The sequence below is a fragment of the Eretmochelys imbricata genome, chromosome 8 (assembly GCF_965152235.1).
Source record: "Eretmochelys imbricata isolate rEreImb1 chromosome 8, rEreImb1.hap1, whole genome shotgun sequence".
Classification (NCBI taxonomy): Eukaryota; Metazoa; Chordata; order Testudines; family Cheloniidae; genus Eretmochelys; species Eretmochelys imbricata.
In genome coordinates, this window is record NC_135579.1 from 42,005,577 (window position 1) to 42,031,666 (window position 26,090).

At 48.4% G+C, this 26,090-nt stretch overlaps 1 protein-coding gene across 1 annotated transcript in view; it reads right to left on the bottom strand.

Moving 5' to 3' along the window:
* Window positions 1–26,090, bottom strand: part of DDR2 (discoidin domain receptor tyrosine kinase 2) — a 160,072-nt gene that overhangs the window by 10,129 nt on the left and 123,853 nt on the right. Inside the window, exons 12-15 of the mRNA XM_077823838.1 lie at window positions 25,535–25,758; window positions 13,018–13,145; window positions 3,254–3,445; window positions 2,070–2,304 (exon numbers count right to left, since the gene is read on the bottom strand). Of these exons, the coding sequence (XP_077679964.1) occupies window positions 2,070–2,304; window positions 3,254–3,445; window positions 13,018–13,145; window positions 25,535–25,758 (779 nt within the window). The remainder of the gene's footprint in view (window positions 1–2,069; window positions 2,305–3,253; window positions 3,446–13,017; window positions 13,146–25,534; window positions 25,759–26,090) is intronic.

The following is a 26,090-nucleotide window of genomic DNA, read 5'->3' on the forward strand; positions in this document are numbered from 1 at the left end:
ATGGATGGGGCTGAAAAACATCTAGGCTTGGGCCATTCATGTGTGTCTGCCTAGAGTGGGCTTTACTGCAGATGTGAGGAGGGAAGGGGGGTTAGGATTAAGTACACTGGTGGGGTGGAGGGAAGAAACATTCTCCCAAAAACAGAGCCACAAAACTGACAGGATAGTTCTACCCTGAGCAAGCGGCCTAGTGGCTGGAACTTTGTTATGCATGCCTAGGCCCTGTCATTGAGGAAGGCATAGCTCAGTGGTTTGAGCATTGGCCTGCTAAACCCAGGGTTGTGAGTTCAATCCTTGAGGGGGCCATTTAGGGATCCGGGGCAAAAATTGGGGATTGGTCCTGCTTTGAGCAGGGGGTTGGACTAGATGACCTCCTGAGGTCCCTTCCAACCCTGATATTCTATGATTTGTTGTTTGTGGATGGCAGTGATGTCCCTTTTCACCCTCTGTGGCTAGTCAGAGTTCATCATTTTCTATGATGCACTTTTGTTTATTTACAAGGAATGTACAAAGTCCTGCTTCTCTGAGCACAGGAGTCAAGAATAAGAGGAGCAGTTTCTCAGCTTACAGCCCCAAGCCTCTTTAGCTAGCAGACCCAAAAGCTCCCTTGCTAGCTTTTTGCAGGTCAAATTGGGCTCACCAGCTATTGCTTGGATTTCTTGTTTTTTGCCTGTGCCTGCCTCTCTCTTTGTCCTTATTTGTTCTCAGTTTCTGTGTGTTCTGCCTTCCCTCCCACACCCAAAACAATACTTTGCAAAAGCCTCTACCCACCAGTCCAAACTCCTGTGGGGGTTCACAATCCCCTGCTGCCTTGGGGAGTGGGGCTTCTGATTAGCTCATCCTGACAGTTCTGGTAACTGCAGGCTGTGGTAACACCGCAGCTCAGAGGGGTTTGTAATCAAAGCAGTCACTGGTCCCTCTCAACATAACGCTATTGAAGTGCAGCCAATTGACCCAGGGCATTCTCCTTTTCCTCCTCACTCAGTGCCCGTATAAAGATGTCCATTTCTATGTGACACCTCCCACCCCCACCCATCAGACAATCCCTTTCTCTCACGAGGCTGCAATATGGAGACAAAGCCATGCAAATGCAGACTGCTGTCACCCAGTAAACCTGCTGTCCACGGGCTAAACTCTCAGCAGCATTGGACACACACTCAGTGCAGCACAACTGTGTGTGGAAGGCAAATGGGACTTTATCCCAAGTTGGTGCATGTTAGAATAGCTCTTAATGAGGGGCTAATCTCCTAGGGGCCAGGAGACCAGTGAGAATGGACAGAGTGCAGTGCACTCCAGATCCCCTTCCCCCAGCACTCTCATACCTCCAACAGGCTATGGCTGGCGTAGATGCCTATTATCTTTCATTGCTTCTGGGTGACTAGAGAGGAGATCTGATTGGCTCCACATAAAATAGTCTCCACGCTTCCCAGGTAGCTGTCAGAGAGCCAAGGAGTGGGAGGGCTGGGATTAAGTGGGAGGTGACCTCAAGTAACGAGCTCACTTGGCAAGGTCCTTGCTACAGGCAAAATGCTCCGCAGTAGGCAACTAGCTGCAGCACTCGCATGGCAGCCCAAACAGTTAAAGTACCATTGAACTGCTGTAATTATCAAGCTAGGCCTTTAGCTGCACCCACTTATTGACAATACAAATCTACAGAAAAGCAGCCCCACTCTCATTCAGATCTAAGCAACACACCAAGAGAAGATACTGAACATCTCTCACACAGGGACCCAGACATGCTTCAGTCCTTCTGTAAAGAAACACTAGGCTCATGGGATAGGCCCAGCCACAACTCCATCTTCCCCTTTTCTGCCCCCCACTGCAGTGCCTCCCCATGCCGGGACTGCTCAGATGTCACTAGATGACAGCAGCAATGGAGCGAATGCCCTGGACAACGCATGTAAACACAGAGCCCCCGATTCCATCCTGCCCCTTGATCAATCAGGAGATGGCTGCAGGCAGGGAGCACTGAAGCTCTTTCCCCCTGATCACCCAGTGCTACGGGAAGGGGCCAGCTCCCCACACTCTCTCTCACTGGTTCCCCTGGCAGTTGCAAAGTCTCCACTTACTAATAAAATACTTTCCCAGGACATCCAGCGAATAGGAAGCACGGCCCGCCCCTGGATTCGGTAGTAGTCTCCACTGTACAGGTTCCTGCTCATGCCGAAGTCTGCTATCTTGATGGTGTAGTTCTTACCCACCAAGCAGTTGCGTGTGGCCAGGTCCCGATGCACAAAATTCAGAGAGGACAGGTACTTCATGCCAGAGGCAATTTGAGTGGCCATGAACTTCAGGTCAGTGTAGCTGCGGAGACAGGGAAGGCCAAAGGAGGGGTGAGGCTGCTGAGCTGGCCTTGAGCCACCTGGGTGTGATGTCACCTAACCAGGAGCAGTTGGACCTCATCCTCGGCAACTCAGAGAAGCCTACCCTTGTAAGATGCAAACCCTGGGGCAACAACCTGGACACCAACAGCCTACAGCAGAAGCTCCCATGGTTACTGATGGATGTATCATGGAGTGCAGACCCTGGCTAGATACTGCTGAAAGGGCCAGTCAGGGAAGGAGTGCTCCTATAGTACGTCGCTGGCATGGCAGTAAGAAACGAACATGGCATGGATGGCAGAGTGGCCTGGCCAGATTCCTACAGAGCAGCAGCTCCTGCTTGTCCAAGCCCAGCTACCCAAAGGTTTGGCACATCCCCAAAACAGGGCAACAGCACAGAATGCTGGAGACGCCAGGAGGAGCCCAAGAAATGACAATGAAATAGGCATTTCCTCCTGCTTGTGCTTTCACCACCTCTACCTGGTCACACTCGCTCTCCCTACCCCCACCCAGCCGCCCCCCACTCTGCCTCATCCCCATACAGTCCCCCTGCTCTCCTTACCTCCACCCAGACCCTCCTCTCACTGCCCCTGTCTGGTCACACCTGCTCTCATCACCCCACTCAGTCACACCTGCCTCACTTTCCTCACACCCAACCACACCCACTTTGCCCCCACACCTATCTAGCAACACCATTACTCCTCACCAAGTTGCATCCGTTCTCACAACCCCACTCCCACCCAGCCACATCTGCTCTCGTGTCCCCTCCCCCACCCATCACACCTGCTCTCCCTGCCCCTACCCAGTCATATCCTCCCCTTTCTGCATCCTCCATGAAGTCCCATATGCTCTTGGCCTTCTGCCCCACCATGCTCTGAGAGTGGTAGAGTCCTGTGTAGCTGAGGAGTCCCATGCAGGAGTGGAAGGGCTACCTGACAATGGGTCCATTGCTGGCAGGGGGGAGCTGGGGCTCGTGGCGGGATAGGAACTGGTTGAGGTCTCCGTTCTCCATGTACTCGGTAATCATACAGAGAGGGTCGTCAGTGATGCACACTGCCAGCAGCCGGATGATATTAGGGTCCTTGAGCCGTGACATGATCTTAATCTCCTTCAGAAAGTCATTCCTTTCGGAAACAAAACCACACAGACACACGTTGGCCCACAGGGACAGGTATATGACACATTTGGGCATACATGGACAACCCCAGAGACACAGACCCACAGGGATAGATGAACAGAGCCAAAACATGCAGGGCACTGGAGTTAATGATACAATGTACAACAGGGGAAAGTACCACAGAGAGCAATTTGCACAGCAAAGTACACTAATACTAGTGACAGACGTTAATGGGAAGATTTTGTTGAGCCTTTGCCACATAGAATCATAGAATATCAGGGTTGGAAGGTGTTAGGGGGCTTATTCCTTCACCCACTTATTTCCCTGGTCCTTCTCGCATGAACGGAGAGCAACAATCCCCGAAGTCCAAAGGTGTTTAATAAATAAAGGTGTTTAATAAATTCGATGTTTATTGGGGTGAACTTCCAGCAAGCATGATTCTAGTTTCCTTCCTTAGTGTCCCCCTTCCCAGCTCTGACACCACAGAGCCTTACACCTGTGTCCCTGTTCCCACTCCTGCCCTTAGCCAAACATGATTCCAATTTCCCCACCCCCATTCTCTGTTCCCATTTCCCCCTTTAGCAGAACATGATTCCAATTTCCCCATTCCCTGTTCCCATTTCCCCTCCCCACACCACCCACTCAGTTCCTGATTGACTGCAGACCATATAGTAAAACTTGAGTTCTGCTTACTATACATTAACCAATCATTTTCCTGAAATTTAACTAACCAATCCTAACATATTGTAACATGATCCCCAATTTGATTTAATTGGGGATTGGTCCTGCTTTGAGCAGGGGGTTGGACTAGATGACCTCCTGAGGTCCCTTCCAACCCTGATATTCTATGATTCTATGATTATGTAACCAATTATATCCCACCACCTTAATTAGTTTACACCCAGCAAAATTAATTATACAGCAGACAGGAACAATCACAGAACCAGACAGAGATTATACAGACAAACAATAGCAAAGTGGGAACTGTAATGACAAAACAATACAGAAGTGAGGATTTCACATCTCAGCTATTGATAAGTGAGTTCTTGCCAGACAGGATGCTATCAAACTAAGTTTCCTTTTACATTTTCTAGGCACTTCCCTTTCTCTGGAGGTGATAGGCACTATCAGGACAGGATTGTATTCCTAACAGCCCAATAGCACCTTATTTCAATATGACTAGTTTGGTATGTGAGGATGTGACCGGTCGCTTCCAAGCTTATGGCTGCCTCTGCTGCTTAGCCAAAGATCTTAGCCTAAGAACAGGGTCTCAAACTGTCACAGTAAGAGAAGGACCTTACACCAGCAGACAGTGATTTTGATTCTTTCTTTTATACCTCTATAACTAGCCAAGTGATAAGAATACACCTAAATTCTTAGAGTACAGGCCTGAATATTTATATCCTAACAGGAGGGACCTCATGAGATCTTCTAGTCTCCCTGCTCAAAGCAGAACCAATCCCCAATTTTTGCCCCAGATCCCTAAATGGCCCTCTGAAAGATTGAACTCACAACCTTGGGTTTAGGAGGCCAATGCGCAAACCACTGAGCTATCCCTCCCTTCAGGGCCTGGTAGATCCATCTGGAGCAGCAATCGGTGGTGCATACTCAGGGATCTTCCCATGCAAGTTGGTTATTCACAGAATGGCTCAGGTCAGAGGTGGTAACAAATGGCACACAGGCAACTTGCTCTTCCCAGAAACCTCAGCTAAAGCATCATGGTTCTGACACCAAAAGGCAGCTCTCTCAGGCTGGCGTCTCTTGTGGACTATCCTGGAGTCTCACTAACTAGCACTCTGTTCCCTGTTCCTGCCTCAGTCCCTGGGGTTTACACCTGGGAAATCACTTAGGCCTGGCTGCTCCCCTAGGATCACATGGGCCTGGAAGATGACCTGGCCATTACTCCCCAAACCCAACCCCACCCCTTCAGGCAGCTGCTCTGGAACACAAAGGAAGCTCTATACAGTTTGGCTGCCCATTGGACAAAGAAGAGTGCTCTGACCTCCACAGCCCCTCCATGGCTGCCACTGGACAGGTTCTGCATGGGTCCCATCAGTAAGGCTAAGACAGAGTCATGAGTATTTTTGGTAAAAGTCATGGACAGGTCACGGGCAATAAATAAAAATTCATGGCCCGTGATCTGTCCATGACTTTTACCCAAAATACCCATGACTAAATCTCTACTTCTGGGGCCCTGCTGCTCCAGGGGGCCCCTGATGGGGGCGGGGGGAGTGGCCTGCTCCAGTGCTGGGGGTTGGCAGCCCCCCAGCAGCTGCTCCCAGGGACTGCTCTCTGGATGGCCTCCGGGCGCCCCTGGGGCCACTGCTCCAGCCGCCCCGGGACCACTGCTGCTTGGGCAGTCCCCAGGGCACCCCCAGGACCGCTGCTCGGGAGCTTCCCAGAGCCAGCCACATAGGTCACTGTTCCAGCAGTCCCTGGAGCCAGTTGCCCGGGCTGCCCTGAAATCAGCCACACCAACCACTGTGGAAGTCACGGAGGTCCCCAAAAGTCACAGAATCTGTGACTTCTTGGACCTCCATGAAAGAATCGCAGCCGAACTCATCAGTTCCATGAGCCAAGCACCAAGAAGCCAGCCTGATCTCCGGCATATCTCCCAACATTTGCAGGGTCTGAAGTGGGACAGGTGCTGCCCCCTGGGGGTTGAGAGCAAGCCTGCCTCCTACTTACCCCACACAGTGGTGGCTCCTCTCCTGCAGGGCTTGTTGGGTTCAGCTCCCTATGAGGGGCATTGTGAGCTGGTTCCTGGCACACAGGGTCACCATGCCACTCGCTCGTATGTGGCCTGGCCCCTCGATGAGGCGGGGAGCCAAGCCCAGCTAGACCTGTGAGACAGGAGCTGCTTCACCTGGGGCTGGAGGGTCACAGTAGGACAGTCCTGTGAAACCCAGGACTCCTGGGAGGTCTGCTGCAGAGCATTCGGGTACAGCTACGTTGAGAGGTGTAATCCCCAGCTTGGGTAGGTGCATACATGCTAGCTCTGCTCAAGCTCACTCACTAAGAGATAGCCATATGGTCACAGCAGTACAGGCAGTGCTTGAGACAGCCCCTCAAGTGTGATCCCGTCCTCAATCCTAGCCATGTACTCAGGAAGCTAGCTTGAGCTACCATCCATGCTGCCATGGCAACATTGCTACTAACACGCTAGCATGTAGCTGTCTATCTGAGCTAGGAATTTCACCTCCAGCTGCTGTGTATATGTGCCCTGAGAGCCCTCATGATCCAAAATAACTCATTGCACAACAGAAGTGCCTGGGCCAGCAAACCTGTCTGGGCCCTAGGAACAAAAGGGACAAAGATGGGAAGAAGAGAGGCTAGCCTCACTAAGGAGGCAGAGTTAAGGTTATGTGGGTGTCTTAACTGGGCATTTCGAGACTTCCAAGTGTTTGGGAGCTTTAGAAGTTTCACCTTAACTACAAATTTCCTGGATTTCTATTTTAAAAAGTCTTTTGATTTTATTAACTACAACATTCTTGTGTTTTCCCCTTACTTGCTGATCCATGTTCTCAACCCTAAGTTCAGCTTCACAGCGTTTTGGTCTAGGTAAGATACATATGCATGCAGCAAGGACCTCACATTGCATGACCTCAGATTTTTGTCTGTTATTTGTAACACACACTTGTGGCTGCCTAGAACTACCTGGCTTTCCCTGTGTTGAAGCCCATGACTACTTGGGATTTCATGGCAACAACAGGGACAGCACTCAGGTTCACCTGCTCTAAATGCATAGCCCCCTACCACTTGAGCTAAAGGAGACTCTCCAGTTGCTGTATAAGGCCTTTGACAGGTCTGACTGCAAACAGCAGTCCTGATTCTAAAGTTGAAGACAATGGTGACAACCGCACACTAGTCAGATAAATAATAAATAATAATAATAGAAGTTAGTATTTTAAAAGTTCCTCTAATTCCCATGCGGTTGAATAGTCCTTCTTTGGTGAATACTTTCAACCCAATACCATACAGGACTTGCTATAGTGAATAAGGTCACTGGCCCAACTAGATTAGACCTCCGTCAGGTGGCAGGGGGCATTTCAAGCCACTCAGAGGTGCCCCCATCCCAGACACATGGCCAAGGATGCCATGAGCCACTCAGCCCCCCTCCCCCATGACTGAGGGCGGGGCCTGTGAACTGCATGGTGCTTGGCCTTACCTGACCAGACTGTGCTTTTTGGCACTGAGAGCAGATCCTATTGCTGAGGGTGGCAGAGCTCTTGGCAGAAGCCCAATGGGGTGGACATGTGTAGTGTTTTAATCAAACCTGCAAATGTCGAACCATGGACAGCTAGGGAACAGCAGAGATGGGGGACCAGAGTCAGGAGCTGGGTGCAGAGAGGCAGGTGGGGCACTGACCCAGGAGTGGGTGTAACAGGAATGATTGATGCTCATAACCATGTAATCAAGTATCAGAGGGGTAGCCATGTTAGTCTGTATCCACAAAAACAACAAGGAGTCCGGTGGCACCTAAAGACTAACAGATTTATTTGGGCATAAGGTTTCGTGGATAAAAAATGCCACTTCTTCAGATGCTTGGAGTGAAAATTACAGATGCAGGTATAAATATACTGAAACATGAGGAGAAGTTCTAACCTAGTGAGGAGGGCTTTAAACTAGGTTCGCTGGGGGATGGTGATCTAAGCCCAGAGGTAAGTGGGGGAGTGGGATACCAGGAGGAAATGCAAGGAGGAGGGTACAAGACAGGAAGCCTCCTGATTCATACTGAGAAAGTAGGGCAATTGGCTAGTTTTCTTAGGTGCATGTACATGAATGCGAGAAGCCTGGGAAACAAGCAGGAAGAATTGGAAGTCCTGGCACAATCAAGGAACTATGATGTGATTGGAATAACAGAAACTTGGGTGGGGCAGTTCACATGACTGGAGCTCTGTCATGGATGGGTATAAACTGTTCAGGAAGGACAGGCATGGGCGGAAAGGTGGAGCAGTTGCATTGTATGTAAAAGAGCTGTATGATTGCTCAGAGCTCCAGTTTGAAACTGGAGAAAAGCCTGTTGAGAGTCTTTGGGTTAAGTTTAGAGGCAAGAGCAACAAGGGTGATGTCGTGGTGGGCGTGTGCTGTAGACCACCAGATCAGAAGGATGAGGTAGACAAGGCTTTCTTTGGACAACTAATTGAAGTCTCCAGATCACAGGACCTGGTTCTAATGAGGGACTTCAATCACCCTGACAACTGCTGGGAGAGCAATACAGCAATGCACAGACAATCCAGGAAGTTTTTGGAGAGTGCTGGGGACAACTTCCTGGTACAAGAGCTGGAAGAACCGACTAGGGGCTGTGCTCCTCATGACCTGTTGCTCACAAACAGGGAAGAATTAGTAGGGGAAATAGAAGTGGGTGGCAACCTAGGCAGCAGTGACCATGAGATGGTTGAGGTCAGGATCCTGACAAAAGGAAGAAAGGACAGTAGCAAAATATGGACCCTGGACTTCAGAAAAGCAGACTCCCTTAGGGAACTGCTGGGCAGGATCCCCTGGGATGCTAATATGAGGGGGAAAGGAGTCCAGGACAGCTGGCTGTATTTTAAAGAAGCCTTATTGAGGGCGCAGGAAAAAGCCATCCCAAAGTGCAGAAAGAATAGCAAATATGGCAGGCAACCAGCTTGGCTTAGCAGGGAAATCTTTGGTTAGCTTACACTCAAAAAGGAAGCTTACAAGACGTGGAAATTTGGACAGATGACTAGGGAGGAGTATAAAAATATTGCAAGAGCATGCAGCGGTGTAATCAGGAAGGCCAAGGCACGATTGGAGTTGCAGCTAGCACGGGATGTGAAGGGTAACAAGAAGGGTTTCTACAGGTATGCAGGGAAAGTGTGGGACCCTTACTGAATGGGGGAGGCAACATAGTGACAGATGATGTGGAGAAAGCTGAAGTACTCGATGCTTTTTTTGCCTCGGTCTTCACAGACAAGGTCAGCTCCCAGACTGCTGCACTGGGCAACACAGCATGGGGAGAAGGTAAGCAGCCCTTAGTGGTGAAAGAACAGGTTAAGGACTATTTAGAAAAGCTGGACATGCACAAGTCCATGGGACCAGATGCACTGCATCCAAGAGTGCTGAGGGAGTTGGCTGATCTGATTGTAGAGTCGTTGGCCATTATCTTTGAAAATTTGTGGCAATCGGGGGAGGTCCCGGACGATTGGAAAAAGGCAAATATAGTGCCCATATTTTAAAAAGGAAGAAGGAACCTGGGGAACTACAGACCAGTCAGCCTTACTTCCGTCCCTGGCAAATCATGGAGCAGGTCCTCAAGGTCCTCAGGAAGTTTTTGGAAAATGTAGGGGACAATTTCCTAGTGCAAGTGCTAAAGAAGCCAAATGGGGGGGAGCTTTTCTTGACCTGCTGCTCACAAACCAGGAAGAATTAGTGGGGGAAGCAAAAGTGGATGGGACTCTGGGAGGCAGTGACCATGAGTTGGTTGAGTTCAGGATCCTGACACAGGGAAGAAAGGTAAGCAGCAGAATATGGACCCTGGACTTCAGGAAAGCAGACTTCGACTCCCTCAGGGAACTGATGGGTAGGATCCCCTGGGGGAATAACATGAAGGGGAAAGGAGTCCAGGAGAGCTGGCTGTATTTCAAGGAATCCCTATTGAGGTTACAGGGACAAATCATCCCGATGTGTCGAAAGAATAGTAAATATGGCAGGTGACTAGCTTGGCTTAACAATGAAATCCTTGCTGATCGTAAACACAAAAAAGACGCTTTCAAGAAGTGGAAGATTGGACAAATGACCAGGGAAGAGTATAAAAATATTGCTTGGGCATGCAGGAGTGAAATCAGGAAGGCCAAATCACACCTGGAGGTGCAGCTAGCAAGAGATGTTAAGAGTAACAAGAAGGGTTTCTTCAGGTATGTTAGCAACAAGAAGAAAGTCAAGGAAAGTGTGGGCCCCTTACTGAATGAGGGAGGCAACCTAGTGACAGAGGATGTGGAAAAAGCTAATGGACTCAATGCTTTTTTGCCTCTGTCTTCACGAACAAGGTCAGCTCCCAGACTACTGCACTGGGCAGCACAGCAGGGGGAGGAGGTGGCCAGCCCTCTGTGGAGAAAGAAGTGGTTCGGGACTATTTAGAAAAGCTGGACGTGCACAAGTCCATGGGGCTGGATGCATTGCATCTGAGAGTGCTAAAGGAACTGGCGGTTGTGATTGCAGAGCCATTGGCCATTATCTTTGAAAACTCGTGGCGAACGGGGGAAGTCCCGGATGACTGGAAAAAGGCTAATGTAGTGCCAATCTTTAAAAAAGGGAAGAAAGAGGATCCTGGGAACTACAGGCCAGTCAGCCTCACCTCAGTCCCCAGAAAAATCATGGAGCAGGTCCTCAAGGAATCAATCCTGAAGCACTTACATGAGAGGAAAGTGATCAGGAACAGTCAGCATGGATTCACCAAGGGAAGGTCATGCCTGACTAATCTAATCGCCTTCTATGACAAGATAACTGGCTCTGTGGATGAGGGGAAAGCAGTGTACGTCTTATTCCTTGACTTTAGCAAAGCTTTTGACACGGTCTCCCACAGTATTCTTGTCAGCAAGTTAAAGAAGTATGGGCTGGATGAATGCACTATAAGGTGGGTAGAAAGTTGGCTAGATTGTCGGGCTCAACGGGTAGTGATCAATGGCTCCATGCCTAGTTGGCAGCCGGTATCAAGTGGAGTGCCCCAAGGGTTGGTCCTGGGGCCGTTTTTTTTTCAATATCTTCATAAATGATCTGGAGGATGGTGTGGATTGCACTCTCAGCAAATTTGCGGATGATACTAAACTAGGAGGAGTGGTAGATATGCTGGAGGGCAGGGATAGGATACAGAGGGACCTAGAGAAATTGGAGGATTGGGCCAAAAGAAATCTGATGAGGTTCAACAAGGACAAGTGCAGAGTCCTGCACTTAGGACGGAAGAATCCCATGCTCTGCTACAGACTAGGGACCGAATGGCTCGGCAGCTGTTCTGCAGAAAAGGACCTAGGGGTGACAGTGGACGAGAATCTGGATATGAGTCAACAGTGTGCCCTTGTTGCCAAGAAGGCCAATGGCATTTTGGAATTTATAAGTAGGGGCATTGCCAGCAGATCGAGGGACATGATCGTTCCCCTGTATTCGACATTGGTGAGGCCTCATCTGGAGTACTGTGTCCAGTTTTGGGCCCCGCACTACAAGAAGGATGTGGAAAAATTGGAAAGAGTCCAGCGGAGGGCAACAAAAATGATTAGGCGTCTGGAACACATGACTTATGAGGAGAGGCTGAGGGAACTGGATTGTTTAGTCTGCAGAAGAGAAGAATTAGGGGGGATTTGATAGCTGCTTTCAACTACCTGAGAGGTGGTTCCAAAGAGGATGGTTCTAGACTATTCTCAGTGATAGAAGAGGACAGGACAAGGAGTAATGGTCTCAAGTTGCAGTGGGGGAGGTTTAGGTTGGATATTAGGAAAAACTTTTTCACTAGGAGGGTGGTGAAACACTGGAATGCGTTACCTAGGGAGGTGGTAGAATCTCCTTCCTTAGATGTTTTTAAAGTCAGGCTTGATGATTTAATTGGGGATTGGTCCTGCTTTGAGCAGGGGGTTGGACTAGATGACCTCCTGAGGTCCCTTCCAACCCTGATATTCTATGATTCTATGAATCCATTTTAAAGCACTTGGAGGAGAGGAAGGTGATCAGGATCAGTCAACATGGATTCACCAAGGGCAAGTCATGCCTGACCAACCTGATTGCCTTGTATGATGAGATGACAGGAACACAATTCTAAGCAGGGCTTGTAAATACAACCAGGACCCTTCAGCCAGGTCCCTCTGGGGGGCAAGGAGCTTAGACCCCAGACTTGGGGTTCCCTGCGTTTCCCAGCCAGCCCAAAACTGAAACTCCACTCCCGCAGTCTCACTCCTCCTCCAGCCTTTGCCCAGTTTCTCGGGCAAAGGTGTCACCTGGCCCCATCCCCCTCCTGGCTCAGGTTACAGGCTCAGGTATCGTCCCTCAAGTCAAGTCAGCCCCTGCTATTCCATCCCCCATGCAGACAGTCCCAGTAAAACTCCCCTGCAACATTTCCAGGTCAGTCCGCCCCACTCCCTGCTTCGTCACATACCCACGAAAGCTTATGCCCAAATAAATCTGTTAGTCTTTAAGGTGCCACCGGACTCCTCATAACTATGTAATGAAAGACTGCACAGTTACACCCACCCACAAGGGGGCCACATGCAATCCCATCTCCGACATCTCCTGACTCCTCAGTGCATTCTCCTAATGCTGCTTTTGAATGGAATTCCCTAGAGTTTTAAAAAAGAAATATTGTTCCATATGCCGTAAGTCTTTGGTGTCACCAGAATGCCCTGTGCCATGCAAGGGGAATGCTCAGAGCAAAGCCTTTGCTGCCTCCATTGTGTCCCTTGATAAACTATGTATGGATCACATTTCAAAAGGGTCTAGGGAACACAGGAGACTTGAGTTGCTTTTGAAAATGGGACTTAGTCTCCTGTTACCCAGGGCTTGTATGAATTTTTTTGAGTGAGGCTCAAGCTTCCAGTACATACTGAGTTGTCAAACTCCACATGACCCCAATACCTGGCATTCTTGTTGGCATCTGCTCGCAGCATTTTCACAGCCACCAGGACAGGTTGGTTGGAGCTGACATCCAAAGCAAAATCTTTGTCCATGAACTTTTCCATCCCCTCCACTTCGCAGAGATGAACCTAGAGGGGGGTAATGGGTAGGGTTTACCTTTGCCATCTGGTTCTCTATTTCCACAACCTGGGACTTCCTTGGGGGTCAAATCAGAGCAACTCATTCTTACCCTCAAACCTGAACTAAATCAGACCCTTTGAAAATTCTGTTAGTGCAATTATTTTCAGTTCTAATAATTCCCATGGCTGCTTTGCCAGCTCTAGGTCCGAACAATAATAACACCTGTCAAAGAGTTACTGATTGATTTTGTTTTATTACACTACAAGCCCCTATACACTCACCCTGGGCACTCCCTATGCCCAGAAAAACAAGGATCTTGTAGAGTGCTCTAAGCAAAAGCATGGATGACAGTAGCTGCATCTGCAAGAAAAGGCGATACAACCGTCTCAAAAGTTGACCACTGCTGCTACCTGATCCTGAGAATGCAGCCATGGAGCTAATATGACCCATAAGTTGTAAGGTGGAATAAGAAATGGTGGGAGCAGACCCGAGCCAAGGCACCACCACATATGGCAGCAGCAGCATAGTCCTCTTCTGGAAACTGGATCTGACACAATGGGGCCACCTCACTCTGCAGATCTGCTCCCCAAAAGTGTTACATGCCGTCTGATGTCCAAAATAAATCTTTACTGCCTGTCACTCCTGTCTGTGCCAACACAATCAAGGCTGAGTGAGCCAGAACCAGCAACAGAACTGTTTACTCAGATCCAATCAGTGACAACTGCATCACCCTCCCTGAAAACAATGGGATTCCATAGCTGTCCCCATGGGCATAATTTAGTCTGAAGAACTAGTGATAATTTGGAAATGGAAAGAACCCAGCTTGACTGGAAGGGCCCAGGCTGAGTTTGCATGAGGTGTATGATCTCTGTGCTTCCCGAGCACAAAAAGAACTCTTTTGCTAGTTTTGACAAGGCCTTGTGGGAGCTATACACTTTCAGATAGCATCGACTGTCGGTAACTCTATTGCACTGCTACATAGCTTTGTTCTGCTGAAGCAAAATGGTGTCTGTGGAACCATGTGCCTAGTACGTTCGTCTCAGCTTTCACAACATGAATTAAACACGTTTGAAATAACATCCATCTTCTGGGCTCTGTTCTGTCATTGGCACAGATGTCCTGTGCTAGGCCTGTGCAATGCAGAGAGACTACAAAGGGAGGCCATGCAGAGAGGGGCTTCAGGCCCGGTGGTGCACAGAGGATGATGTATGTGGAGTCATCAGGCTCAAATCCCATTGCAGGACATGTAAGCAGCACACAGTTCCCAAGAAACACAAAGAAGGATTCATTCCTATCCTAAATGTGTCCCACACACACTTTGGAGCAACATCAGCATTAGACATGGTCATAACTGTTAGAATCGCTACTCTAGGCATAAAGTGAAAGGAATGCGAGCCTGCCTTCCAAGTGAGGTCACTGGAATTGCTCTACCTCAGGCTGAGTCTGAAGGGACGTTTTCTAGTTTCCAGCAATCACAGCAATCTGTGTCAGATCAGGACAAGCCCCACCCAAGGCCCCTGCTACCAGTGTTGACAGAAGCACCGTCAAATCTTGAGAGCTCATTGGAAAATGGAATTTCTGTCCCTAGGGAAATTCCAAAATGTGTTTTGATCCTGAATCAGGACAAATAGTCAAAATTTTGACATATTCTAAAACATCAAAAGAACCTTATCAAAACATTTCATTGTGATCATATAAAAAATGAAACAGAACAAGGAAGTTGGAATGAAATGAAATGAGGAAGTTGAACAAAATGCCTCCTTTTGAGTTTGAATCATTTTGAAATTTTCTGATTGAAAAATCTCATCAGAATTGACACATTCCCTCAAAACGTTTTGATTTTGACAAAAGTGCATTTTCCAACAGAAACCTGTTCCAGCAAAACTTTTCTGATCTGCTCTGGAAATCTTGCTTTGGCAGAAGCCGTGGAGAAAATAATTTTTGGCAAACGTGCTGGAAAATAGTGCTTTGATAGAAAAGGAAGCTATTTGGGAGAAAAAAAACAAAATGATGAAGTGAAATCCTAAAGAAACTTTAGCACTATTCTCATTTTTATATTTGAAATTGAATATTCATGGTATTGCTACTGAGTATAATTAGATAATTTCACAAAAAATGTGGAATTAAATGCAACATTTTATATGAGTAAAAAATGTAACAGATTCATAGATCTTAGAATCATAGGGTTAGAAGGGACGGAAAGGGTCATCTCTTAACTCCCTGCCATGATGCAGAATTTGTTGTGTCTAAACCATCCAAGACAGATAGCTATTTGGCCTCCTTTTGAAAACTTCCAGTGAAGGAGCTTCCACAATCTCCCTAGGCAGTCTGTTCCATTGTCCTGCTGCTCTTACAGATAGGAATTTTTTCCTGAGATTTAATCTAAATCTGCTGTGCTGTAATTTGAACCCATTGCCTCTTGTCCTGCCCTTGTTAGCAAGAGAAAAACTTTTCTCCATCTTTATGATAACCTTTCAAGTATCTGAAAACTAGTCATGTCCCCCCTTAATCTCCTCTTTTCCAAACTAAACATAGCCAATTCCTTCAGCCTTTGTTCATATGACTTGCATTCCATCCATTTGATCATCTTTGTTGCTTGCCTCTGGATCCTTTCCAGTTTCTACATCTTTTCTATACATTGGTGACCAAAATTGGACACCATACTCCAGCTGAGGCCTAACAGCATCGAGTAGAGCGGTACTATCACCTCCCGTGATTTGTATGCTATGTCTCTATTAATACACCCTAAAATTGCATTTGCTTTTTTTGCAACAGCTTCACATTGCTGACTCGTGTTGAGGTTTTGATCCACCACTACTCCCAGATCCTTCTCAGCAGTGCTGCTGCCAAGCCAGTTTTCCCCCATTCTGTATTTGTGCATTTGATATTTTTCCCTTAAGTGTATCACCTTACATTGGTCTTTGTTGAATTTCATTTTGTTGTCAACTGCCCAGTTCTCCAATTTACCAAGATCCCTCTGAATTTTAGCTCTTTGTGTCATCTGCAAATTTGATCAGGATGCTTTCTATTCCTATATCCAGGTCATTAATAAAGATGTTAAACTACACTGGGCCCAGAACAGATCCCTGGGGAACCCCACTTGAGACCTCCCCTATCATTCCATTGATAGTTACTCTTTGTTTGCAGTTGTTTAACCAACTATGTATCCACTAAATGGTAGTTCTGTCGAACCTGCATTTCTCCAGCTTAGCTATCAGGATGTGACATGGGACTGTGTCAAAAGCCTTGCTAAAGCCCAGGTATATGATGTCCACCGCATTCCCCCTATCCACTAAATCAGTTACCCTGTCAAAGAAGGACATCAAGCTGGTTTGGCATGATTTGTTTTTGGTAAATCCTGCTGGCTGCTAGTGATCACCCCTTCATCCCCCAGGTATTTGCAAATTGAATGTTTCACACATTGCTCTAGTAGTTTCGCAGGGATCAAGGTCAGGCTGACTGGTCTCTAGTTCCCCGGCACGTCTTTTTTCCCCTTTTTAAAGATTGCCACTACGTTAGTTCTTCTCCAGTCTTCCAGGACATCTCTTGTCACCAAGAGTTTGTAAATATTATTGCCAGTGGCTCAGAGACTTCTTCAACTAATTCCTTCAGTACCCTCTGGCCCTGCTCATTTGAATTCATTCAAATTGGTAAGAAGATCTCTGATGTGTTCTTTACTTATCTTGATCTGCATCCCTTTCCCTTTATTGTCTATGGTAACTTTGCTAGTCATCCAGTCACATGTTATTTTTTGAGAAACAACTGAAGGCGTTGAAGCTCTGCCTCCCTATCATCTTCTGTTACCAGCTCAAGTTCTCCATTGAGCAGCAGACCAACACCATCCCTGATCTTTCTTTTTTGTCTGACATATTTGAAGAACCTCTTTCTGTTGTCTCTAACATTTTTTGCCAGCTGTAACTCATTCTTTGCCTTGGCTTTCCTGATTTTGCTCCTACATGCTCGTGCTATTCCCATGTATACTTCCTTGGTGACGTGCCCCTCCTGCCATATCCTGTATGTATCCCTTTTGGTTTTTAGACAGCTGAAAAACTCCTTGTGCAGCCACATTGGCTTCCTGTGGCTCTTATCTTTCCTCTGACCGAATAGTTCGATGTTGAGCCACTAGTATTACATCTTTTAAGAACTGCCAACCCCCTTCAACTCCTTTTCTTCCTAATTGGTCTTTCCATGGGACCTTGCTGACTATTTCTCTGAGTCAGATGAAATCCACTTTTTTGAAGTCTGGTGTCCCTGTTTTGATGTTCTCATGTCCTCCTTTCCATAGGATCTTGAATTCTATCAGATCATGATCACTTCCCAACCCCCTTCACGTTTGCAATTCATTCATCCCTGTTCATGAAAACCAGATAAAAAATGGATGACCCCTAGTTGTTTCTTCAGAAAGCTGTCGCCTACACACTAAGAATTTGCAGGACATACTATGTTTTGCTGCAATAGTCTTCCAAGAGATATCAGGGAAGTTAAAATCCCCATACTAGGTTATGTGTGTTAGCTAATCTTATTACCTGCTTGTAAAAGGACTCATCCACTTCCTCTTCCTGATTTGATGGTCTATAACTAAGGCTAGGAGTATGTTATGGAGGTTGTGGAAGTCACGGATTCTGTGACTTTCCATGACTTCTGTGACATTGGGGCCTCAGCAGCCCAGCCGCTGGAACAGCAGGGGACCCACCCCAGCTCACAGCCCTGCAGCGGGGGTGGGGGGGGAAAGGATCCCCTGGACCTCCCCAGCTCCCAGACCTCCCCAGTCCCTGCGGGCAGCAGGGGATCACTGGAGCTCCCCAGTTGCCGCCTCCAGCAGGGACCCCAGAGATCCCAGCCCCAGCCAGTGAAGGGAGGGAACCCGCAGTTCCCAGTCGGTGTAAGCCATGGGGGACCCTTCCCCCAGCTCGTAGCCCCATGGTCAGGGGTACCTCCCAACTCCAGCCACTGGGCAGGGGGCCGCAGCAATGGAGAATCCACCACAACTCTTGGTAAGTTGTTCCAGTGGTTAATTCCTTTCACTGTTCCAATGTGTCTTATTTCTTCTTTGAATTTGTCTAACTTCTGCTTTGAACTATGGGTTCTCATTATGTTAACTAAAGTGCTGTCTGCTGTCAGAAATCTCTTCCCCATCTCAGTACTTATAGACTGGTCATGTCACTGCCTCACTTTCTCTTGGATATGCTACTAGATTACACTTCTTTAGTCTCTCAGGCCTGGTCTACAGTACGCAGTTATTTTGGAATTAGCCGAGTTACCTCGAAATAAAACTGATTCCGTCCACACGACCAAACCAGACTTTTTGATTTAAAGGGCTCTTTACTCCAATTTCTGTACTCCACCTTGGCAAATGGAGTAGCGCTAAAATTGAGATCGCAGTTCCGGGTTACAGTACTGTGGACGCAATTCGACAATATTGGCCTCTGGGAGCTATCCCAGAATGCTCCCGTGTGACCGCTCTGGACAACATTCTGAACTCCAATGCACTAGTCAGGTAGGCAGTAAAAGCCCCGGGAACTTTTGAATTTCCTGTTTGGTCACCATCAGCACAGGTGACCTTCAGCACAGTCCACCATCACAGGCGACCATGCAGAGTCCACCATTTCAAGAGACCACGCAGTCCCGGATTCGCAGACAAGCTCCAGCATGGTCCGAACAGGAGGTACTAGATCTCATTGCATGTTGGGGAGACGAATCTGTTATGGCAGAACTACGTTCCAAAAAAAGGAACGCAAATACATATGCCAAAGTCTCCAGGGCCATGACGGAAAGAGGCTACTCCAGGGACACAGAACAGTGTCGTACAAAAATCAAGGAGCTCAGGCAAGCGTACCAAAATGCCAGGGAGGCGAATGGGCGCTCTGGGTCACAGCCCCATACATGCCGCTTCTACCATGAGCAGCATGCAATTATGGGGGGTGATGACACCACTACCCCACCACTGCCCATGGACACCTGAAAGGGGAGAGTAGCACGGAGCGAGGAGAATGAGTTTTTGGAGGATGAAGAGGAGGAGGAGGACAAGGAGGAGGAGGACAGTGCACAGGTAGCAAGTGGGGAATCTGTTTTTCCCCCAGCCAGGAACTATTCTTAACGCTGGAGCTAATAGCCTCCCCCTACTCCCAAAGCATGCTCCCGGACCATGACCCTGGAGAAGGCATTTCTGGTGATTGAGAACTTGATCAGAGCCATGTGGTGGGGAGTGGAGGGAAACCCAGCTGTGCTGGGCTGTTCGTGTTTAGTTTAAAGGGCTCATCCCTGCTCAGATCCTCATTGGAGCCCCGCGGTGGGTGTGTGTGTGTATTGTGGAGGAGGGTGTTGTGTGAAGCGATCATCCCAGAGAGCCCTCAGGCTGCCTGCAAGATGAATTCTGTTGCCTGGCCACATGTGGTGGCTTACTCACACCAAAGTGGCAGGCCCTTCAATATCGGAGGCAAAATGCGACCTTGTACAGAAAGAACATGTGCTGTGTACTATGAATTGCCCGTTTCACTGAGAAAGAGTGTCCCCTTTGTTCTCTAAAATGTATCTTTTAAAATACTACCCTCCCTTTTTCTCCTCCCACAGCAGGTGCAAATGTTTCAATGCAGCCCCTATCTACTCTGTCCCAGAGGCTGGTCAAGATTAGAAGGTGGAAAAAACGAACTCGGGACGACATGTTTGCCGAGCTCATGTAGTCCTCCCGCACTGATAGGGCCCAGTTGAATGAGTGGAGGCAAACACTTGTGGAGTCATAGAATCATAGAATATCAGGGTTGGAAGGGACCTCAGGAGGTCATCTAGTCCAACCCCCTGCTCAAAGCAGGACCAATCCCCAACTAAATCATCCCAGACAGGGCTTTGTCAAGCCTGACCTTAAAAACTTCGAAGGAAGGACATTCCACCACCTCCCTTGGTAATGCATTCCCGTGCTTCATCACCCTCCTAGTGAAAAAGTTTTTCCTAATAAGCAACCTAAACCTCCCCCACTGCAACATGAGACCATTACTCCTCGTTCTGTCATCTGCTACTACTGAGAACAGTCTAGATCCATCCTCTTTGGAACCCCCTTTCAGGTAGTTGAAAGCAGCTATCAAATCCCCCCTCATTCTTCTTTTCCGCAGACAAAACAATCCCAGTTCCCTCAGCCTCTCCTCATGAGTCATGTGTTCCAGTCCCCTAATCATTTTTGTTGCCCTCTGCTGGACGCTTTCCAATTTTTTCACATGCTTCTTGTAGTGTGGGGCCCAAAACTGGACACAGTACTCCAGATGAGGCCTCACCGATGTCGAATACAGGGGAACGATCACGTCCCTCGATCTGCTGGCAATGCCCCTACTTATACAGCCCAAAATGCCATTGGCCTTCTTGACAACAAGGGCACATTCTTGACTTATATCCAGCTTCTTGCCCACTGTAACCCCTACGTCCTTTTCTGCAGAACTGCTGCCTAGCCATTCGGTCCCTAGTCTGTAGCAGTGCATGGGATTCTTCCGTCCTAAGTGCAGGACTCTGCACTTGTCCTTGTTGAACCTCATCAGATTTCTTTTGGCCCAATCCTCCAATTTGTCTAGGTCCCTCTGTATCCTACCCCTACCCTCCAGTGTATCTACCTCTCCTCCCAGTTTAGTGTCATCTGCAAACTTGCTGAGGGTGCAATCCACGCCATCCTCCAGATCATTAATGAAGATATTGAACAAAACCGGCCCCAGGACCGACACTTGGGGCACTCCACTTGATACTGGCTGCCATCTAGACATGGAGCCATTGATCACTACCGGTTGAGCCTGACAATCTAGGCAGCTTTCTATCCACCTTATAGTCCATTCATCCAGCCCATTTTTCTTTAACTTGCTGGCAAGAATACTGTGGGAGACCATGTAAAAAGCTTTGCTAAAGTCAAGGAATAAGACGTACACTGCTTTCCCCTCATCCACAGAGCCAGTTATCTTGTCATAGAAGGCAATTAGATTAGTCAGGCATGACTTGCCCTTGAATCCATGCTGACTGTTCCTGATCACTTTTCTCTCCTCTAAGTGCTTCAGAATTGATTCCTTGAGGACCTGCTCCATGATTTTTCCGGGGACTGAGGTGAGGCTGACTGGCCTGTAGTTCCCAGGATCCTCCTTCTTCCCTTTTTTAAAGATGGGCACTACATTAGCCTTTTTCCAGTCGTCCAGGACCTCCCCCTATCACCATGAGTTTTCAACGATAATGGCCAATGGCTCTGCAATGACATCCGCCAACTCCTTTAGCACTCTCGGATGCAACGCATCCGGCCCCATGGACTTGTGCTCGTCCAGCTTTTCTAAATAGTCCCGAACCACTTCTTTCTCCACAGAGGGCTGGCCACCTCCTCCCCATGCTGTGCTGCCCAGTGCAGTAGTCTGGGAGCTGACCTTGTGTGTGAAGACAGAGGCAAAAAAAGCATGGAGTCCATTAGCTTTTTCACATCCTCTGTCACTAGGTTGCCTCCCTCATTCAGTAAGGGGCCCACACTTTCCTTGACTTTCTTCTTGTTGCTAACATACCTGAAGAAACCCTTCTTGTTATTCTTAACATCTCTTGCTAGCTGCACCTCCAGGTGTGATTTGGCCTTCCTGATTTCACTCCTGCATGCCCAAGCAATATTTTTATACTCTTCCCTGGTCATTTGTCCAATCTTCCACTTCTTGAAAGCGTCTTTTTTGTGTTTACGATCAGCAAGGATTTCACTGTTAAGCCAAGCTAGTCACCTGCCATATTTACTATTCTTTCTACACATTGGGATGGTTTGTCCCTGTAACCTCAATAAGGCTTCTTTAAAATACAGCCAGCTCTCCTGGACTCCTTTCCCCCTCATGTTATTCTCCCAGGGGATCCTGCCCATCAGTTCCCGGAGGGAGTCAAAGTTTGCTTTTCTGAAGTCCAAGGTCCGTATTCTGCTGCTCTCCTTTCTTCCTTTGTGTCAGGATCCTGAACTCGACCATATCACTGGTCACTGCCTCCCAGGTTCCCATCCACTTTCACTTCCCCTACTAAGTCTTCCCGGTTTGTGAGCAGCAGATCAAGAAGAGCTCTGCCCCTAGTTGGTTCCTCCAGCACTTGCACCAGGAAATTGTCCCCTACACTTTCCAAAAACTTCCTGGATTTTCTGTGCACCACTGTATTGCTCTCCCAGCAGATATCAGGGTGATTGAAGTCTCCCATGAGAACCAGGCCCTGCGATCTAGTAACTTCCGTTAGTTACTGGAAGAAAGCCTCGTCCACCTCATCCCCCAGGTCTGGGATGAGTCGCGTAAAGCGTTACATGAATTCGAAGAGAGGAGGGCATGCGCAATGAGAGCAGGCAGGATGCTATGGTCAAGCTCATGGGGAAGCAAACTGACATGCTCCATTGTATGGTGGATCTAATGCGGGAAAGGCAGCAAGACCACAGACTGCCGCTGCAGCCCCTGAATAACCACTCTCCCTCCTCCCCAAGTTCCATAGCTTCCTCACCCAGACGCCCAATAACACGAGGGGGGGAGGTTACAGGGACCCACACAGTCAACCCCAGAGGATTGCACAAGCAGAAGAAAGCTGGCATATCCTAAATTTTGATTTGGTTTCTGGACTTGCCTTCCCTCCTCCTCCACCCCCCTAAACCAATACCCCTCCTCCCACATCTAGCTCCTGATTTCTCTCAATGTTTTGTGCAACAAATAATAAGGAATGTTTTTTAAACAATTGTGACTTTATTTCCTTTCATATATATATAGGGGGTGGGTAACTTTAAGAGGAACAAACATAACTGTCACACCGTACCCTGGCCAGGCATGAAACTGACTTTCAAAGCTTCTCTGATGTGCAGCACGCCCTGCTGCGCTCTTCTAATCGCCCCGTTGTCTGGCTGTGTGAAACTGGCCGCTAGGCGAGTTGCCTCCACCTCCCACCCTGCCATAAATGTCTCCCCTTACTCTCAGAGATATTGTGGAGCACACAACAAGCAGCAATTACAATTGGAATATTGGTTGTGCTGAGACCTAACTGAGTCAGTAAACTGCGCCAGCGCGCTTTCAAACATCCCAACGCACATTCTACCACCATTCTGCACTTGCTCAGCCTGTAGTTGAACTGCTCCTTACTACTGTCCAGGGTGCCTGGGTACAGCTTCATGAGCCATGGCATTAAGGGGCAGGCTGGGTCCCTGAGAATAACTATAGGCATTTCAACATCCCCAACAGTAATTTTCTGGTCTGGGAAGTAAGTCCTTTCCTGCAGCTGTTCAAACAGACCAGAGTTCCTGAAGATGCGAGCGTCATGCACCTTTCCCAGCCATCCCACGTTGATGTCGGTGAAACGTCCCTTGTGATCCACCAGTTCTTGTAGCACTTTTGAAAAGTACCCCTTGCGGTTTACGTACTCGCCAGCTTGGTGCTCCGGTGCCAAGATAGGGATATGGGTTCTGTCTATGGCCCCACCACAGTTAGGGAATCCCATTGCAGCAAAGCCATCCGCTATGACCTGTACATTTCCCAAAGTCACTACCCTTGATAGCAGCTGGTCAAACATTGCATTGGCTACTTACAGCACAGCAGCCCCCACAGTAGATTTGCCCACTCCAAACTGGTTCCCGACTGACTGGTAGCTGTCGGGCATTGCAAGCTTCCACAGGGCTATGGCCACTTGCATCTCAACTGTAAGGGCTGCTCTCATTTTGATGTCTTTGTGCTTCTGGGCAGGGGACAGCAAGTCACAAAGTTCCATGAAAGTGGCCCTATGCATACGAAAGTTTCTCAGCCACTGGAAATCATCCCATACCTGCAACACTATGCGGTCCCACCAGTCTGTGCTTGTTTCCCGGGCCCAGAATCGGCGTTCCACGGCACGAACATGGCCCAACACCACCATGATCTCCCAATCGCCACATGCCATGCCGTCTGTGACCATGTCCTCATCATTACCATAATCGCGTTGTTGTCGCTTCCTTGCCCGGTTTTGCAGTTTTGCACATAGTGCTGGATAATGCGCGAGGTATTTACAATGGTCAAAACTGCAGCAGAGATCTGATCAGGCTCCATGGCTATGGCGCCTGCACAGGTAATCCTGGAAAAAGGGCACGAAACATAGGAGAGCAGAGTGGCAGCGGAAGCTGAGCTGTTCAGTTCACGGTAGCCGAACAAAGGCTGAAAACGGTTGTCTTCTGTAGCTGTCACGGAGGTGGGAGCCCAGGACAGACAGCATGGAGAAGCTTGGAAGCATGGCAATGGCGGGAGAGCAGAGTTGGCAGCAGAAGCTGTGCTGTTCGGTTCATGATGGCCGAGCAGAGTTGGCAGCGGAAGCATTCGATGAGGAAGAGAAAGAGTAGATAGTAGAGATTATATAGGAAGATAAGTGGAAATGAGAGGTGGATTCATAGTAGCAGGAGAGCAGTGGTGCACCACCTGCTGAAAGCAGTATGGCGTCTGCATGCCAAAAAGGTGCGAGACGATTGTCTGCCGTAGCTTTCTGATGACGCACACCCAGAAACACCTGCGAGAATGTTTTTGCCCGAACATACACTGGGAGTTTAACCCAGAATTCCAATGGGCGGCAAGGACTGTGGGATAGCTACCCACAGTGCACCAATCCGACATTTGATGCTAGCCTTGGTACGGTGGACGCACTCTGCCGAATTCACGCGCTTTAGTGGGGACACAGAAGATCGAATGTATAAAATAGCTTCCAAAAATTGGAATAGAATAATTTTTTTGAAATAATTTCATACTGTAGACATACCCTCAGTGTAAAGCATAAAGAGTTAACAGTTTTCTGCCAAAGGATGTTTATTCACCTCTCTCTGTGAGTCCACATGTAATTTAAGGATTGTAGGTTAATGCAATGGGAGTCATTGACATACCAAGTTGGGGGGAGGGGAGGGATGTGAAGTCAGCGGGAAGGCAGCACACTGGAGAGCAAGCTACAGGGGTTATCATGACTCATGGTACAAACAATGAACTTTGGGGATATAATTAGAAGGCAAAGACAACACCCCTTTATCCTGCACCTAGGAAATAATTGGGCAGCACATTTTACAGTCATGGGCATTTGTTCAGCACTTACTTACAGGGACCAATACCACCTTTTGAACAACAATGCATCACTTCCTGCAGCATCAAACTGGGCCCTGGAGATCCCCCACCCCAGGTACTGACTGAGGCTCATTCAGCTTAGCTTTCAAGAAACAACCCCACCGCACCCCAAAGTGGTTCTGCTGCAGGCTACCTGCATACAGCAGGTGACTCACCAGAGATCCCTTTATCTCCTTCAGCACCAGGGTGTACTTTTCTCTGGTGGTGGAAGAACACTGTTGTCATTGGCTATGTTCCAGCAGGACTCTGGTCCATCCTAACAACTGCACAAAGGAGCAGACAGGACTTGGAGAGAACGTAAGAGCCCATGACAAGACACTCACCTCCCCAAACTGGCCTTCTCCAAGCTTCTCCTTGAAGGTTAGCAGTTTTCTAGGGAACTCTTCCACAGCCACATCCTTGCCAGAGAGCAGGTCCATAGTGATGGCAGGCACGGAGTAGGTGTTGCTGCCTGTAACCCCCTGCAGATTCACAATGTCAGCCTCCGCGTAATGGGGGACTCCCTCGGGGCCACTTGGCTGGGCGGGTTTGAGGACTCCACTGCAGCCTGGGAAGAAAAGAGCACAAGAGCACCTCAGATACTCGGCACTTTTCCCCTGGAGCCCAAGTCACATAGAGAATGCTCTGGGCCATCTGCTTTCCCAGATGCCAGGTGAGGACAGACCAGGCTTTGGGGGAGCTTAAAGGGGTCTGAGACCTGTACAGTCTTCTCAGCTCCCTGAAACTTCACTCCAAGTTTCCAGGCCCAGTTATGATTGTTGCCATGGGTGATAAGGGGAGAGAGGGGAAGCCAGTAGCATCCTCATCCAGAACTTGTGCCCCGTGTTCAGAAGGCATCAGCAAACTCTTCAAATCCACGGCTGGGAGAAGTTCTAATTG